Source organism: Athene cunicularia (genome assembly GCF_003259725.1).
Source record: "Athene cunicularia isolate RWA chromosome 7 unlocalized genomic scaffold, athCun1 chr7_part1, whole genome shotgun sequence".
NCBI classification, from domain to species: domain Eukaryota; kingdom Metazoa; phylum Chordata; class Aves; order Strigiformes; family Strigidae; genus Athene; species Athene cunicularia.
Window position 1 is genome coordinate 37,831,125 of NW_020799107.1, and position 19,156 is coordinate 37,850,280.

General features: G+C 46.0%; 1 protein-coding gene across 2 annotated transcripts in view; it reads right to left on the reverse strand.

The window, feature by feature from the left end:
- The window catches only part of ACVR1 (activin A receptor type 1), a 62,412-nt gene extending 43,519 nt beyond the window's left edge, over window positions 1-18,893 (reverse strand). The window contains exon 1 of one of the 2 annotated variants that reach the window (XM_026852917.1): window positions 18,874-18,893. In XM_026852917.1, the coding sequence (XP_026708718.1) occupies window positions 18,874-18,887 (14 nt within the window). In that variant the 5' untranslated portion in view covers window positions 18,888-18,893. Of the gene's footprint in view, window positions 1-9,020; window positions 9,042-18,873 lie in introns of those variants that run through there. The other variant, XM_026852918.1, reaches the window with a different exon arrangement.
- Between the last annotated feature and the right edge of the window lie 263 nt (window positions 18,894-19,156).

The following is a 19,156-nucleotide window of genomic DNA, read 5'->3' on the forward strand; positions in this document are numbered from 1 at the left end:
TTTGCCCACCCAAAACACATCACCAAACCCTCGCTCAATAAACCACAGTGACAGTGACGTGGACAAGTTTCTCCCAATTCCAAGCAGCAAAGAGATGAGTCCTCAGATACCAGAAGAGCTGTAACAGCTTGGCTCCTCCGTAACTCAGGCAAGTCAGAGTCAGCACTATTAACTTTTAGCTTGATAGTGCTAAGGCAAGTGAATGGAGTGTTCTTACCAGAGCTGTTCACCGAGGTCAGAAAACTCTGAAGGACAACTACACCTTGCTGGAAGGGACAGGCCGCTGACCAGAAACTACCATTTCCTAATCTCAACAATGGGAAAAGGGAAATAAGAGATTAAGGAGGAAATAAGCACAACTGCAGCAATCATTTATCAACAAACTGTTCACATATTTTAGAAATAAGGGTGATGGGAGGAACAGGTCAGGAATAGACACAGGACAAGCATATTTCTATATTTACTATAACATGGAAAATGGACAGACTGTTACACATACAACTGATAGACTAGTACAGGGAATGGCATTCCTGGCCACCATATATATTCCTAACAAGCACTTCAGCAGTTTTACTCCAGTGTGGACTTAGGCTGGTCCCTTCACTGGACACTGCTGCTACCACCTGTGGCTCAAGGCCAACCAGAAGAGGTGGAGCACTTTACACCCACATTTCGGGATGGAGCACGTGTGGTACTCAGACAGAGCTTGCAGCTTCGTTTCCTCCAGAAAGAATCCAGCACACGCATGCCCAAACCACTCTGCTGCTCACAGTAAGTGGAGCTCACCAGGGGGATGAAGTTCAAAAACCACCCTGGTGCTCCAAGACAAAACTCCGATGCAGTTCAGATCCACAAAGCCAAGTGCCCCTGCAGCACATCTTACTGACAACCCCTGAGCCCAGCTTTGCACCCCCCAGACCCACAGTCAGGGGCTGAAGGTCAGCATGCAGGACTCCAAGATGGGTGTTCCAGGGAGGAGAAAGGGGGCTAAGAATTAACGTGGGGGGGGATTTGCCCACCCAAACAAAACCGCAGTGCTATCCAAGCAAGCTGATGTTTAGTTTTACTTTTAATACTTCTCAGCCTCTGCAGCTGTCTCCTCCTGCAGTTGGCACTGATCATCGCCAATCTGGGACTTCTTTCCAGTGAAGACAGCATTGTTTTATTGGCTACTTAGGCAGTGCATGCACCATTAATGAAGGTTTTATCTCTCCATTTTCCTGTCAGTACAGAACCAGCCAGTCTGACTCTGTTAACATTAAGAATGCTTATTTTTCCCCTATTCACTATCTCCAAGCCAAAACAACATCTGGAACTTCAGCTTGCCATACGAAGAGAGACAGATTAAAACTGGAAAAAGCTACACATCAGCCTCCAGAGCTTTATAAGTTTCTGCCTTTATCCAAATTTCCCACATGTACCTCCCAAAACAGCTCTACTGGGAGGAGAGAGAGAGAGAGAGAGAGAGAGAGGGAGGAAAAACAAACAAACAGAAAGTCCATCATACAGACTCCTAAACACAATGTAAAGCCCTTTCCACTTCAAAATAACCTCAAAAAGGATTATCAGAACAGGAACAAAACTGATACGAAAGTTTAGAGAAAGAATTTACCATAGCTCTTTAAACAAAACAAAGGTGACATACCAGTGACCTAGAAAAGGAAATTAAACAAAGAAATATTACTGGTGTGTGTTTCTTGATAAAGTAATGGAAGAAAAACCTGGCGCCATTTCAGCATACATAAATGTCCCACTTTAACAGACAGCTGTCTCCAGTGTCATTTAAGTATGCTTTTTGCTTAGATCACATTCAATGAATCATGAAAATCAATACAGAGAAAAAACCACACCGTAGACATGCACAGAAATCGAGCATGTACCAACTAGCACCAGCCTTTTCTGGAGAAAGACATGCCAAATAAACACAGACTAGTTTTTCCAACAACATTTATTTAACTCTTAGTAGTTAATTAACAGAAGTCATGACTAGTGGTTATTTTCTAACCAGCTATCACACTGAGGAGAACTACCAACTGCAGGCTCACCACCACAGCTGCGCTCCCTGGGCAGACGGCACACCTAGGCTGGCGCAGTGCCTGGCTCCCAACACGGCCCCGACGGGGCGCGCTGGGAAAGCGGAGCCGGGTGATATGGCAGAGACGTTTCCCACCCGCGGCTCCCCGGCAGCGCCCACCACCCAAGCCCGGGGCTCCAGACCAGCTGTGAAACCCACCCTCGGTCCTGGTGCTAGCCAGACGTCTTGGCTTACACTGGCAGCAGCGGGCGCCCCCCGTGCCCCCATCCCCAGCAGCCAGGCTGCTGCGCACTAGGCACTGAAAGCTGCCAGAGAAGGAATTTTCAGTTCTGTAATGCACAGCCCCCCTGGACAAGTTATACAGTTTATAGTCCTGGGCCGCAGGAAGCTGCCTCGCTGCTGAAGTGCTGCCAAACGCAGTATTTTCTTCAGCTGACAATCACGTAAAACGAATCTGAATGACCAAAGCAGAATAAAGCGCATGTTTTCAGGAACGAACAAAACATATGTCATGGGTTTCTAGATCTAGCAGCAGAGTTTTAACATAACACAGAGTGGAAACCAATTAAAATAGTTCCTGTTGAACAGAATCCGCCGTGTTGCAACTGGAAGGACAGAGTGCCAACCACTACACTGTACAACCATTTTAACGAAGTCTCACAGCAATGACGATCAGCTTCAAACAGACGTCTCACACCAACTCCAGCCAGCTCCGGGGAAGCAACAACAGCATACACTCAAATGGGAGTTCGCTACTGAACAGACAAAACACCTCTGCGCAACACCAGAAATGACTACCGGGCTAGCAGATTTTTGCTTCGCACCCAGCTGTTGCCTATTCCCAAGGCATCTACTAACTTGTTAGCCATTTTCTTTTCAGAAAGGAGGATTAACTAAACGCAGTGGCACTCGCAGTCGCTTCCCCGCACTGGCAGCCCTGCCAGCAGCAGGCCTCTGCCCCCACCCCGGGCACCCCGTGGAGCCTGGCGCTCCAAGCAAAGCAAAGCACTGGCCAGCGCCAAGCGCACTGGAGACAAACACATTCATTCTTTAACAGTCTTTTCAATACATTACTTTATGTCAGTTGGCTGAATAAACAGAAATTAATAAAATATCTCCAAAACTCCCAGAATTGACTGCATAATATGAACTTGCTTGACAATTTGAGCCAGTAAAGAGTCATCCCAACGGATTTGTGCAGCAGTCACTTGCCTTTTGTTTGTGCAATATCCACCACGGACGAGGGTAGGACTGCACTGGGTGCTACTAGAGTTTGGGCCTGAACTGTCTTACTGTTGTCTGATGGGAGGGACTCCGTCCTTCTCCCGCCTGCGATTTTCAGAAAAGATCATCTAACATTCCCATGGATTCCCAGGGCAAGGACAATCAAGAAGGGGACTAGAGGAGTTTGAAACTTAACACACCACTGAACCGCAGCCGCATGAAGCTGCTTGTTGCTCAGGTTTGTTTTTCATGAAGAGCCATTTATACAGTCAAAATCTTCTCTCTGCCTAGAATTTTCCTGAATTAGAAAAGCAATGAGGCATTTTCTTAATACCTAACTCATGATGATGCCTAAAACTGAAATTTAGCTACCTACAGAAGTTATGTGGCATAACTCAATCAGGTAACCAAGAGAAGCACTCTGATTTCTCTTCTTGCTACTAACACACCAGGACATTTTTACTCCCTCCAAGCCCTTCAAAGCCATCATTTTCACTCCATTTTCTGGAACCTCCCCTATCCTCCCCCTCCACATCTGCCTACCAGCCCATGCACTCTCCTGGCCACCTCCTCTTCTGGCTACCTTCTGCACCACAAGAACTTCACATATACTATACAGCAGACAGTTTTCAAACATTATCAGCTTGCTTACAAAAGGATTAGACTGAACTTGCACTAATGTCAAAGAAAGAAGTTAAGGGAGGCAATAATGAAAGTGCCTGGTAGCTGACAGGAATGTGGGGCCTGGGGTCGATCTCTCAGGCACCTCAGCAGCAGAGGGCAAAGAGAGAGCCAACCCACTGCCTCTGCCACCCTCACACGATAGGTTTATTTTTTCTTTAAAGTAGCTTTTCTAACTGAATGCAGCGCATGATCTCAAACTACATTTTTCCAGCTGGGATCAACACTTCTGTTGTTCCCTTTTCACCCATCAAGTTCTGAAGGGCGCAGCAGGGCAGCAGCCAGCTGTGACCTTCAGCAAGGAGACTGTACCTTCAACAAGGCAGCATGGGGGTTTTGGGGAAGACAAGTGTTGCTGGACACAAGTTAACACTGATCCACAGATACAAAAACGCTGCTGCAAGAAACATAGCTGCTAACAATAGATCTTGAGGTAACAGCCTGTTTAAGGGATGACTTCTTACCTGCAGCTGTTTAGAGGGCCATGTATTTCTGGACCTGCAACTGAACACCAATCACTGCTTGAGGAGAACTGGAAGGTAAATGATCACCTCCCTGCTGCACTCACCGGCCCATTTGTTTTCTTTAAAGTCCTGCAACACTCACCCCTCTGTACGGCCAGAGGTAGGCAATCTCCTATCAGCACCACAGGCAAGCCAGAGAGCATGAGGCAGTTCCTGTCTACACACTGCTGGGAACATCAGTCCTGAGCCAGGCTGTGCTCTGTGGTCCGTTCCTGACCGCATCAGGGCAGGCTCAGCTCGCCTCCGGCACCTGGGGGGAAAGGGCTGAGGGATGCTCCAGCAGCTCTGCCATGGCCCGGGCAGGAGCCGGCGCTGCCCACGCCCCACGACACGGGCACCAGCAGCACCGCCCGCTCAGTGCAGGTGGACTGAGCACCAAAAATCCCACAAGCAGGACTGCAAAGAAATCAAACGGCTGCAAAATAATTTTGTGGTAAACTTCCCAGGGGTAGAGTTGCCAAGCTAGCAGTTCTGGGAAAGGTTGTGCGAGCTCAGGATCTGTGCAGGTCTGTGCTGCTCCCTGGAGAAAACAATCTCTAGCCACCCAAAAACCCTGCCAGTCTGCACAAGCTGCTCCAGGCAAGTGACACCGTACAGAATTATTTTAGCACTACATAGAATATTTCCATCCTTTCCAGACTGCTCCAGTTCCTGCACCACAGCTCTAGGGGTGTGCTATGCCACACTGGCATTAGAGACGTTTTCTTACAGGAGGGTAAAGGTTTCTTTGGACCTCCAACACTGCTTTAAGATTTCATTCCATCTGCATTCCCCTTCTCCTGTCTCCTCCCTCAAATTCAAAATCTTATTATTAGAAATGCATAAAATGACAGCGACACTATCTGAAAGCACTTCATACCCCCAGTCCCTCTCAGATGATGCTGGATAAATCCCCACAATGAATATCCAGCACCCCTGAACCCAGCTACACTTCCCCTTTTGCTGCAGCCACTTTACTTGAACAGGGAATTCTGCACTCCATGGAAGCTTCCTTGGACTACTACCAGGAAAAAAGTAGCTACAGAAATGCAAAGTAAATCCTACTTAGCAATTGTGTGAGCATAATGATTCAAAGAAAAACGAAGCAAAATTCAGGGTTTAAAAAAACAAACCAAAAGCAACAAAAACCCCGTGTCGTTTGGAATTTTACCTGGTCCTCTGAATTTTTCAAACTATTATTTTACATTTGCACAGGTGGAACATATATTTCAGGTTTTGGTATGTATTTAAATACTTTCAAGTTGATCAAGGTGATTTATATTACCTACCAAGTTGGGTCACAATTTAAATAACCAACTTTACATTTGATTTTGCACTTGTTTTTTGTCCTTTTCTGCAGAAAGGTTAATTATTGTCCAACACAAATGTTAAGACTAACCAAATATGGAACTTAAGGCCATTTCCCAGGGAAAAAGGCAGTCTTGTTAGTATCAGGGGATGGAAGGGAAGCAGATGACTTTTGACTGTTACTGCAAGCATGCTGTGCTGGCCTGCAGCAATGGGCAGGGACAGCCCCTAGAGTTACTGCTGCAAATCTCTGCTTACCCCAACAAGAACTGAGGCCAGAGAGATGCAAAAAGCACCTGGAGTAATAGCGCGAGAAAAGGAGCACGTATGCTGGGAGGGACTGCCCAGCACGGGCAACAGCAAATGGCAGATCACAGCCCAAGTCTCAGCTGTTTAGGAAACGCTTCCCTAACCCAGCCCCGAGCAAAGCAGCCCCACGCACTGCTTTAACCACCAGGAACCCAGGCCCCTCATTTTTATAGGTCACGTTTTACCATAACAGAAAGCGATACATTTGATTATTCACTCTCTTACAGAGTATTTCAAAAGTTTACTTTTAATTGGAAAACAGGCTTACACTGCTTGACCATGTCAAGGCATTTTGCTACTAGCAGCTGTTTATTAGGCAGAGGACACCACACCTGCAGGTACTGAGCTAAATTAACCAAAACCAGCCAGTGGATCTTGTTGTCTGGGTGACCTGGGGGTGCAGGGGGATAAGATGGGCCCATTTCCCAGTTCACCGGTCAGATGCAAACACGTTTTTCTTCTCCCACAAGTCCCCACCGGGAAGGTGGCCGACCGGCAAGGCGCAGGGTGGAGCTGCCACCCAGCGCCCACCAGCCCCCACATCATCTTGAAAGGCAAGATGTGAAGAAGTTTAGGAATCTCCAAAATATCTTAGATTGAGAGGGAGCATTTAATTGCCTTTAAATCACCTTCATTACACAGCTGGGGCGAGCATTTAACTTGATTCAGCATTTACTGTGTTCTTTCATGAAAAAGAAGCAAACAAAAAAATACAAATTAAATTAAACCTAAACCAGTTCAACCATTTAGGTTAATTTTAGCTTTTAGACTTTAACACACACAACAGCAAAGGTTAAAGCCTATTTCTTCAGGACCTCGGCCCCATCATCGCTTCAGGGGTGTGTCAGCTCAGGGATTAAAATCTCATTATTTCCTCAAATTCTTCCAGAGATCTAAGTTTTAGCTTTCTAGCTTTTAATTCAATTCAGAGTAAAACCAAATGCTAATTTTTTTTTTGCATGTTTTACATGGAAAATCTTTACTATGTTCATATATTTTAGTTCAGCATTTTAAATTACCTGCAACAGAAGACATGTTTTTGCAGGTTTTTTTGTTTGTTTTTTAAGAAAAGCGGCCTTTCAAGATCAAAGAATCAACAGAATCTCCTTTTAGCATTTAGATACTTCAATATTTCCTTGGTGTCACAATAAACTGATCAAATAATACAGAAATTCACTGTGCTTTTTTGCTTACTATGTGAGAAAACCCACTTTAACAGTAAGCTGTAACTCATAGGTAGCCATACAAGACTAATTTCTTTCCTTTGGTGCTAGTTTGCTTCTTGACACAGTAGCTACTGTAGCCTTCTTGGCCAATAATTATTACCCAAAGAGAAAATAAAGCATTAAGCATATTTTTTTCTTCAGTTGTTAGAACCAAAGGTAACTGCTGTAATGCTAAAAATTATTTGGGTAAAAATTAAAAGCTGCATCAAGTTGTCAACATTTAACAGACATCTTTTTCATACAATTCTGATATGTAAATTGAGAGTATTAATCAGACATTTTTGGCTTGCCCAACATCCATTTTTTAATTAATCTGCCATTATGAACTGAATCTGGGACATTCTTCATGCTCCTGGGATGTTCAGCAGTGCCAACAAGAGCACACACAAGCCGCCTAAGGCTCTTCCACATCTCTGCTGAGCCACCTGGAGCACAGCACAAAGGACAAGCAAACCTCCAACATGAAGCCAAGACAAACAGTACACCAAAAAATGAACCATTACTTACACACTTGTTACAGGAAGGCTGTAACTCCAAAAGATGAGCTACAGAGAAACTGGAAGAACTGTCCTCAAAGCACCTTCACGAGCTAAGGATAGGCAGGCACGCTGTCAGTGCACCACCTGCTTGTGCACCACCTTTTACAACTCAACATGTTCATTTTCAGAAGAATCCCTCACTTCACACACAACCAAACACACCTGGGAGACTGAAACAAGATCAATCATGTCAAAAAAGCCTTAACGTTTTTGGAAGAAAATATCAGAACTTTGAGGGGAAAAAAAAAATTTCCTATCACACCACTGGCACACCAAACCCTCAGATTTCATTTTACAACTTATTGTTCACTTCTGCCTGTGGCTTTGTTTTGGGGGTTTAGTGTCACGCTCACATTGGTCAATATTTTAGAAAGAACCTCTTCTACGCCGGCTTAACCACCATGCAAGGCTTTAGCAGGTGCCCAGCGAGCCCTACGCCTCTGAAGGGCCCCGCAGCCCAAGGTGCAGCGGGTCGGTGCCTGCGCAATCCGCAGCGGGGAGACCCCAGGCCTCCCGCCCTGCAGAGTGGTTCCCTCCCACCTCCCACGAGCTGTTAAAAACCACAGCCTCACCCTGTGAGGTGTTACCTGCGCTACTGGGAGCTGTTCAGGTCAGACAGTCCCAGTCCAAACACACAACGCAATGCCATCCCGCTTCTCCTGGCTTGCCACTGGACGGTGCACCACCTCGGACACAGACACTGCAGGGTAAGCACCTGAAACCTCAATGAAAGGTTTTCAGCAACTGTTTTACCCATAGTGAGGGAACACTACAGGTACAGAGAGCTGAGCAGCACAAGTTAAGAGCGGACAAGCAATAACTCATTTTGTTACAGACACTCTGCCGCAGGCCTGGCCTTCTGCCATTAACCCCTCTCACGGTGACAGAGGAGTCCCACGAAGCCTGCCTGAGGGTCCCTCTTTCACCCCTACTGCCACCAACTCCTTGTACCTGCCAAGAGAGCCAAACCTCATCTCAGTTCTCCAGAACCCTCCTTCAGGAGTCTGACAGGAGAGAAGACCACCCCTGCCAGCAGACGGGCTCTTCACCCTGTAAACCTTGGGACTGTGGTGCCAGGGCCGCTGCCACTTCGCAGGCACATGAGGGCCACACTGAAGACCCTACACAAAGCAGGCTGCATTGGGTCTCCGAGTTCCAGGCTGGTTCCAGTCCCACACTTCTACAGACACGTCACCTACACCCAAATCCTGTGGTCCTCTTTGCCTAACATCCCCTCAGGTCTCCTCCAGAGCGTGCTGAAGGAGGTTCCTCTGCTCTCCCAGATTCAACTTCAAGCTGCTGTGAAGTCCCACAATCCCATAATCCTACAAAGAAATCCATCCTGTTATGAATCTTTCAGGAGCAAAAGGACCAGAGTACCTGTTAGGGAAGGCCCTACACGTGCTACGCTCAGCCAGGCAGCATCAAGGAAAGAGCCTTCTCCACTCACCCTGAGCTACCAACCCCACATTCCTACCAGAAGGCAGTCAAAAGCTATGGGTTAGGCTCCCCCCCCTCCCAGAAAAAGGGGAGGGGTGCCAATTTGTTTTGCTTTTGGTCATCTTGTGGCACACACACACACACGCCTGAAGCACACTGGCTTCTCTTTCCAGATTTCCCATCACAGCCAGGAAAAACTCTACATTTCCCTCTTCAAAGAGGGAACCCACTGATTTCTTCAACCAGGTCTCAAAAGAACCATCAAGTACCATGAGACAAACACCCCAGCCTTTCAGAAGCTGCAAGTGAAAGGCTTCCCTCCATCAGACACCAGCCAGAACGGTTTCTCGCTGTTCCTTGCGGGAATAGCGCCAGCGCTCGCAGGAGATTCACTCAGGCCAGGCATACAGGGACTGATGCTGCAGCATAAGAATGATGACAAGAGGACTCTGGCAAAGGAACTGCAGCCTCTGAATGGCATCTACTTCACTTCCGAATAGCCTCAAAATATAAACAAGCTCTCGAAATCCCTTTCTTTTGTCTTCAGCTGCCACTGTGCTGATGTGCTGTGGCTCTATTAACCCAGCCTTGCGGAACAACTTCAAGTTAATTCACCTTTTCCATTTGCTTTAGTCTACTCCCCAGAGCTCTATATCCAGTGGATATTTAAAGCTAAGCCAAAAACATTCCAATGCTAACATTTCAGGGCCTTCGATACTTCTGTTTGTATGCAGCAGGGCCTCTTTTAGAGTAGGAGTATACACTTTTGAAATTAAACCAACATAATTATAACGACATGTCTACACATCGAAATTTTACAAATCCCAAGATTGGGAAGTTTTACTTCTGGCAGACCCTCTGTTAGAGCAGGTATAAAACAGCATTGCAGACTCAAACACTGATTTCTCAGAGACTCCAGTAACTGCGTAAGGAAAGTGACAGTTTCTAAAAGTGAGTTCAGTTTTCTGGCTCATGTCATCTTGGCCTTCCTAACGGAGAAACCAGATAAAGTTCCCTGAAGATCCTGGACACTGTTGTACGTTAGAGTCCAATAAGCATTTTATTTGAATGTCTAACCAACATCCAGGATCAAATCCCAACTAAAAAGATGAAGACTTTTCCACTCATTAGAAAAACGCTGCTTTTGCACAAGGTATGGAAATACTGTATTTCTTTCAAACGGTACTTTAACGGAGCTTAGGTTTTTATTTTCATTAATTTAGGAACAGTCATATTAATGCACTCTTCAAAATATTATTTGTGTCATAAGGACCATGGATGGAGGGAAGGGTCTAAATAGCTTCAGATTTCAGAACAGGTTTTGCAGAACAATTATGCACAAGTTTGCTTCAGAGGTACGGACATGAGTCTTACAAACGTGTAAAATGCCTACACAAAGACAGAAAGAACACCCCATTGTTCAGGCAAGTTGGAACATGTTACTCGTTTAGCTTATTCTCTACTGAAGGCTGATGCAAACATGCTGGGTCCACAAACACACACAAAAGTGTCTACGTGGCGTTTCTGGCACATAGGTAAAGGCCTAATTGACAATCAGCTAATGTGAGGTTAAGAGAGAGCAAAGCCAAGGAGTTGTTCAAGAACTTCACAAGGGCACGGTCTCAGCAACAAAAGCCAAGGGGCAGGATCCATAAGAATGGGCATGGAAGGAGGATTTGAGCAGCAGGAAGCCACCAGCCACACTCCAAGCCGTGCCTGTGCTGGTGCCGCACGTGAGACGCGGGAATTTGCAGGCAGGGGCGACCTATCCCAGGCTGCTTCACAGCCTTCTAGGTGGAGCTTTTTCTTCTGTCCCAGTGACTTGAAATAACTTGCACGCTCCTTTCTGGACAGAGAAGGGTTCCAATTACGCAAAGCTGCTGGAGGATGGCCAATACTTGAACAATTTAACCTTCATCATAACCACAAAGTAAAGCCGTACCTCTGCTCTTACACAGAATTGTGTTTGCTTGGCTGGTCTGGACAGACAGGGCTTGGCACCGCAGCGAAAGGATTCTGCCCAAGTGAGGCAGAACTACATCAAAGACCTCAGGCTACCTCCTCTTCAGTGAGGACAGCTCCTGAATCAAGATAAGCAGAGATGGTCCCACGCCACATTTACGCCTAGTTACCCTTGAGATGAAAAGCCAGCAGAGGGAAAATCGCCAGGCAAGCAGCTTTTTATCATCATCATTTCATTTAGAGTAGGATGCACACAGGTTCTACACTTCAGTCCAAAAATACAGGTCAAGTGGAATAAAAATTACTTAGATCAGTGCACAATAAGTAAGAGTGAATGCCCTGAAAGGAGTTTCAGCCTAAGGTTTCCAAATATTTACTTTATTTTTCTATCATAATCACAATCACTGAAAGCACACACACCCCTATTTGTTGGTTTGGGTTTTTTTTTTTTAATTCACAAGCATCAGCACTTTTTTCATGAGCTAAGAGTACCTCTAAAATACTTTTTATTACTATTTAACTTGAGACAGTATTTAAGAGTCAAATTGAAAATAGGGGGTTTTTTTTAAATACACATCTTAATTCCTGTATTAAGTGGATATGAATTAGCTAATCTATATGACTTGTAGTGCACCATATCTGAGTATTATCTTTTCATTCTGACAATAGAAAATAAGGAGACGCAAGCATTACAATACTACAAGATTGACTGCCACATAAAATCCACTGCCAAATCATCCTACAGCCTGGGAGTTGTCCAGCCCATGCAATCAAAACTGATGCTTTGGCAGGCTGCTACAGAGCACAGCAGCTTCAACAGGCAGTTACACTAGAGCATCAGTAACGAATGTAATTTAACAGATAAAAACAACAAAAAATACTGCTTCTTATGAAGTCAAGAAGAGTTTCAACATGCAACATGGACATGATTTTCACCAGTAATAAACAACCTGCAAGGTACCATCTCTCTTTTCTCTAACGTAACATGATACAATTAATTTATTCTCTTAAACCAAACCATTATATTTTCTTTTTATTTGCTCTTTTAAGATTCAGCCTTAAAATGACTTAATTGTTGCAGTCCACCCACACAAACACAAGAGACAACTTTATTGCAGTGGAGAGCCCTAAATAGCACAGTCTGTTTTAGGCTGACTAATACAAACACCCATTTTGTTTAATTTTACATTTGTTCCTAGGGAGATTTAGATCTCATCTCTTCTACCTCCAATTCAATACTAACTGACATTGTAAGAAATTATCCACCCCTAAAGGGATGAGTAAGGCAGGCAGATGTGCCGTTGTGCGCGGAGGACAGGCTGGCTGCCATGCTAGTCACAATCCTTAGAGCTGTGCAGAGCTTCCAAAAAATGTGTGTTGGAGCACGCCCCAGTGTAACACCCGGGGCCGAGAGCAAGCAGGCAGCAAAGAAACCTGCAGGACTTTTTCCAGGGGAGTGGACCGCACCAGGTCCACTCTAGCATCAACAAGCTGGGCCAAGGCACCCTGCAAAACAGCCTTGGCCACAGGCAAACTCCACCACACACTTGGGCAAGGGAATGGCTTTCAGACACATGGAGGGAGCACACACAGTGCTCCGTGTCTGTCCAGCCACTCACACCCTCAGAGATCCCTCCTCAGCACCACCATGAAAAAACAAGCCAAGAATTAATCTGGGTTAGAACGAACCTGGCAAAGACAGAGAGATTTTTAACCAAATTAAAGCCTTATCCAGCTCACCACATGGCCACAGAGGTGCCGGAACAGGAGAAAGAACAGCACAGGGAGAGGGACGAGCTTTACTCATTTCCCGGGCATTAGTAGCCAGCAAAAAGGCTTGTGCAACCACAGCACCAACTGCCTGAAACTGCTCAGCCAGGAACCCCAGGCCATTGGGAGAGGAAGGTCGGAGGGGCCTGCTGAGGCACACTGACTCAGGAAAGCAGAGATCAGCAGCTTGCAGGACTTCAAAAGGAAGCCACTTCTAGCCTCCAAGCCATCCGCCCAGCCAAAGGCGGCTGTCGAAGAGCTGCCAACCTGCTCCTACTGTTACAGGATACTTGCCAGACAACCAGCAGACCTGCAATTAGAAGAGGTGTTTGTTGGCCTCTCTTCTGCAGCTTATTAGTAGAGAGGTAAGGTTTGTAGTCAGAACAAGAAATGCCTGACCTCCAGTGAGCACAGCGAGTTACAACTGCTCTGACAGAGCAGGAAAGGTCCTCCCCCCAGCCTCCATGCAACTGAGGGCGATCTGCGGCTTCAGCGTGCTGGGGGGGATGTGCCAGGTACGCTGGACAGACGGGTAGGAGTTGCAGCACCAGCTCCTCTCAGTAAAACTGCCTAGATAATAGCACTTGGTGTTCCACTCCTGCCTCCACCTTTGTTCACATCAGACAAGGCAAATGAAGGGCCCAAAGTCTGCCTTGGACCACCACTAAACTGCAGGCCTTCTGTCTTAATGAGCTTCTAATCAAGCCATAGTCTTCCTTTTCCTAAAGGAGACTTGAACTCATTTACAACAGACACTTCCATAAGCATCTTTTCAGAAGTACTACAGGTAGTAAAGAGTAACAGGGTTTGACACTGCCAGGAGCAATTCAAAACGGGGAGATGCACTGACAAAAGTTACTTCTGGGGATGAGCAACCATTTAGCTGCCTTTTCAGGGCAACAGGAGAAGCAGAAGAACAAAATGTACACCCAGCTCAACAGTAGCCTGCTGACTCCAGGAGAGGCCAGCAGCAGGCGCTTAGGAAGAAGCGTAAGGACACAGAGTGCAGAGGTCACTCCTCCAGCCTCCCCTGCCTCCCCAGCCCGTGCTTCCCAGTCAGAGGTGAACTCCCAAGCCCAGAACTGCATCCGGACCACTGCCTCTCAAGGTCCACCCACAGACCTCTGACCAAACCCATTTTTTTTCCTAAAAGAAAACGAACAAAAAAGTCTCTCTTGAAAGTCCCACTGCAATCATCCTATAACTTAAAACAGGCACCACACAAAAACTACAACTTATTAATTTTAAAACTGCTGCCTATTGACTACAGATGGTATTCCTTGTTTCTTACATCATAAGAAATAATGTCAAATCATCACTTCCCATTTACTCACATTTCAATCATGACTTTAAGGCCTCTATAGTATTTCCTTTCAAACACTTCTCAGCAAGAGTCTGTTTATTTAAACACACTGCACCGACACCATCTCACAAAGCTTTCTGGTACAAGACTGAGCCAACCCCATGCAAAACTAAACCGAGCCCTGAGCACAAAGAAAGGGCCATTCTGAAGGACAGCGAGTTATCTAGAGATTCTCACCTTGCCTAGAGACTTACACTGCCTTTGTACTTAAACGGAACGGGGCACCAGCATTCCATAGGAGGGAGGCTGATCTCGGGGGCTTCAGCGGTCTTTCAGAGCCAGCTGCATGGGCACAAAGGATGGAAAACGTGTTCTGACCAGAACTGGGCAGGATTCCCTGGCCCAGAGGCCCCGGGACCCGACCGGCCGCCTGGCCTGCCAGGCACAGCCATCACCCCGCAGGGCAACGCGCACGGCCAGCAAACACGGCCCGGCTCCGACAGCCAGGGCAAACTCAGCCTGACATGAAAGAGCAGATCAAAAGAACCCTGGTTACAGACGGGGCTGGGTAATAACTGGCAAAGGCCGTGATGCAGCACCTGATGTTGACTATTCACCGGCAGATGAATCACAAGGTCAGTTCTGGCCTTCCGGGGGAAAGTCAGCATCCAAACTGCCAGCAGAGAACACCCTCCCACCTCGCACACACAGCGCTGCTTTCCCTCACAGAAAGATGCACTGCACTCATTTCACTCAGAGTACCAGCACACCTGATGCTCCTACTAGAAAACTGTTCGCATCCCACAGAATCAACGTCAAAGGCTAGATTCAACGCTCCTTTATAATTAGTTAGCTCACTGCAGATCTTGATATGAGACTAAGATTTTGAGAGCACGTATTGAATACCAGCAAGACTCACAAACGCAAATCACTTTGAAATGGGAACCTCTGAGCACTGAGCTGCACACACGGAACTGCAGAAGACCACATTTTAAGGAAGGGACCAACCACCAGCTGAAACTGGGTCAGATGCGTTCTCACAGTACAGTACATAACAAAGCAAACTATTTCATTGCAACTACTGTATTGCTATTTGACTACCCTTTTATGCTTTTAAAAGCGTTAGTTTAAAACTGTGTTTTGACTGCAAACATAGCGAAGAAAAAAGGAGTTTCTTGAAAGCGTCTCCATGGAATTCCACACATTTCATGGTCAATAGCATTTTCTAAATTCATGATCCCAAAACAATCTGCAAACTTAGGTAAATTCAGCTTTCCAACACTGCTAAGAAATACGATCATTCCTTATTTTACAGATACATACAGATGTGTAAAAGACATGACTTGCATCCTTAACACGCGGTCACTGAACTTGTCTGCAGCAGGATTTAAAAGGTGTGGTTTTGGACAGTGCTGGATACCTTTGTAACTACCGTGCTTTTAAAAGATGTCTGGTCTTGACTGTCCTCAGGTCTCAGAGCAAATAAACCATCCCCTAACACACGTGCCTGCCCTCAATCAGGCCAACCTGCCAGCCATCCCAGTGGATCTCCAGGAATTCTCTGCAGAGAGGCTGGAAGAGACCAGTTATCACTCAGAAATCTACTGCACTCAGCACCACCACTGTAATCTTCTGTAGCTCTACACAGCTCCACAGGTGAGTGGGCTGTGTTTTTAACCTGTCTATGCAGAGCAGAAGAGATAAAATGTACAAGAGCAGATATCGAGATGCCCACTTGAGCGCTGAAATACCAAAGAATGCAAGCAAAATCAAGCAGGTTTTTTTTGGCAGGGACGAAGGGGCTAAAAGGGTGCCTAATTATTTTACAACGGCTGTCCCTAGATCCTATTTTAGCATTAGGCTTTCATTAAATTTAAGCATGACTTCAGAATACCAGCTGGCCAAAAAAAAAAAAAAGAAAAAAACAACAAAAACCACAAACGCAACCCACCCACAACACGCCACTGGTGTTCTTTCCCCCGCCTATGTTCTCTTCCTACCCCAAGAGCTTCTTCGCTGATAGGAGCCCACTGCTTTCTCCCTTCCCCAGCAGTGTGCAGCTTGTGACAGAGCAATGCAAGGACAGAGCAGAGCTTGAGAGAGAGAGAGAGAGAAGGTGTTTCTCGAAATGATTTTTATCCCTCTCCCAGACTCATTTGCATCCCTCCCAAATAAGCTGTTTGATGCCTCTGCTGTTGCTGTGTCTGGCAGTTTTGGCAAGACAATGCAAGTCTCCATTCCTTCCCAGCTGGACACAGACCGAAGACAGGCAAGTGACACCATGTCAAGGTACGCTGCCACACACCCTCCTGTCCCCCCCAGCCCTGGCCACCAACCCCTTTCCCTTTTCCTTACACCTGCACTGGGATTTACCCACCACAGTCAGGCTGCAGGCAACTACAATGTGAAGAGTAAAACAGGAAGAGAAACCCTCTCTGTAGGCTTGGGAAGACATAAATGCCATTTGGAGAGCTAGCCTTAAAAATAGATAAGTTTTGCAGGAAATGGCTATATTTAGCCCTCCCCTTTCACCTCAGCTCCTCAACACATTCACATTCTCCTGCAGAAGAATCTTTCTAAATGTTGTTAGAGGTGAGCTTTAAGCAGGTCACCTCAGCACAAAAAAATGCAGCCAACTTAATATATGTTAATATCGAAGAGTATAAACAATCATCAGAATATCAAATATCCAGCTACTAAGGCAAAAAATGTCTCCATGCCTCCAAGCGTGTTAAACTGCAGGCTCCAAGAACGTAATACAACCAGAGTTACTGTTTGAGTTAAGTCAGGATGAGGCTGAAGTTCTGCGTGCACCCTTCAGGCCTTCACCACTACTTCTGTAACGAACTAATACAGCCATAGTATTCCCTACAGAGAGTATAAACATTAAGTAACAACCTCAACAGCTACACAACCAAAATATTTCCAGTTTCCTGATGTACATATAAAAATAAGTCATGAGAGAACAAGTTAGCAACAGTTACTGTGCAGTTGAACTTACACAAAGACTGTCAACAACGTCTCTGGAAACATCATCAGTACCAGGTCAGTAGGATTCCCCTTTTTCAGCTTGCAAGTTTGCAATGTGTTATAAGACTTAAAACTAAAAATATAAGCCACAGTTTTCTCCCCTCAGGCAGTTTCATTTAAGTAACAGCCTCACTTTCTACAGTTTTGGCCTAACTACAATTTAAGCCTGTAAAAGCTGATTATTTACAAACTGAAATGGGGGGTGATCTAAGTCACAGTAACAGACCTTAAAGATTGTCCTGAAATGGAGACAAAAGCAGACAAAATGAAACACACCTGTCATAACAGCATGAGAAGACAAATTAGCAGAGATTTACCACCAGTAACTACTTGCAAGTCCCCCTCTGCCACCCCCCAACCGAAGTGGAGGAATGCAGGTCTTATCCCAGCAAACACAATACTGAGATGGAAGGCAAACCTCTCAAAATGCTGCGCACACTTAACACCTCCCAGGGAGAGGCAGTGCATACAGAACTTTTTTGTTTCCCTAAAATAGATCTGTAACACCTCTTCCAGAAAAAAAAGTTACGGTCATCAAAGGAACCAGACGTGCACTTGAGAGCTTTTCACATCGAGGATTTTAGCTTTGGCTGATTTCAATTTCAAGGCGAGCCAGGACTCTTCAAACAGCTCTAGACCTTCAAGGACAGAACCTGGAGAGGTTTAAGCAAGCGTCTGCTGCATTCCAGGTCACTGCCGTTTCTCTGAAGACAAAGTGTAAGGATCATAGTAAAGATCCTATTACAGGAAACAAAAGAAAACCAAAGATTTAAAAATAGACCTGTCATTGCTCACAGCAAACTGCTACAGTCATGAGAGCCTTCTTAAATGAAAGGCTGAGATCTGCGACAGGCGGACTTCAACTCATACCACAAAAACACGTGAGATTTGGGAAAAGAACCTGTTCTCTTCTGAAAGCTCAATGCATCATTTATAAAAAGTGTTTTTATACAACACTGCCAGTGCTACAGCTCAGTCCAGAATCTGAAAGTTTCCACCTCACGATGCCACCAGTAACAACACTGTTCTGCTGAATTAGTCTCTCCAGCACACCTACATAAACCCCTACTCCTTCAAAACCTGCTGAAAATGAGCTTCTCTCTCAATTTGGGGAAAATAAAGTAGTTTAGTCCCAGCTTACCACAAAAGTACTGACGGACACAAGTTATTTTAACACATTTTTATAGACTAACAGTTGGAAAGAATGCCCAGGCAGCTTCCCCTACTATATTCATGCCCCAGATTTCACAGAGCAGCATGTGGTTCTAAAAGCCTCGAGGTTAAGAGGCAGACCTGAGTGGGCTGAAATGACTGCCTGCTTCTAGAGAGCCGTCCAACACCCCCAGCAAAAGTCTTGACAGGAGTTCAGGTAACAGCCCTGCCATCGCCTTTGTCTCCTGAAATTCAGAGCTGCCTGGCTGGAAAGAAGCAGGCTGAGCTAGACCCCTACTGACTCACCGTGCAAAACGCCATCCCATTTGTCAGGGGAAGAAGTGCCTTTTAACAGATTAAGAGGCACAAGGGACCTTGGCCAAAAGCTTACTTTTTCCCATCCATCCACGGACCTTCAGCATATTGACATCAGTAACGCCAGCACAGGCACGTCTCAAGAGCTCGTTCTGAGGCAGCACAACCCCGCACCTCCAATCTGGAGGAGTTTATGGAGTTAAAAAAAGAGGCCCGAACCACTGCCCCTCTCCGCAGGCACGGCAGCCTTGTTTACCGGCGAGCAGCGCAGTGCCGCGAACCGCCTCAGCCCCAGGAGCCGAAATCCTTTGTGTCTCCTCCCGCAGCCGGGACACAGCTCCCCGGGCGCGGTGAAGGGA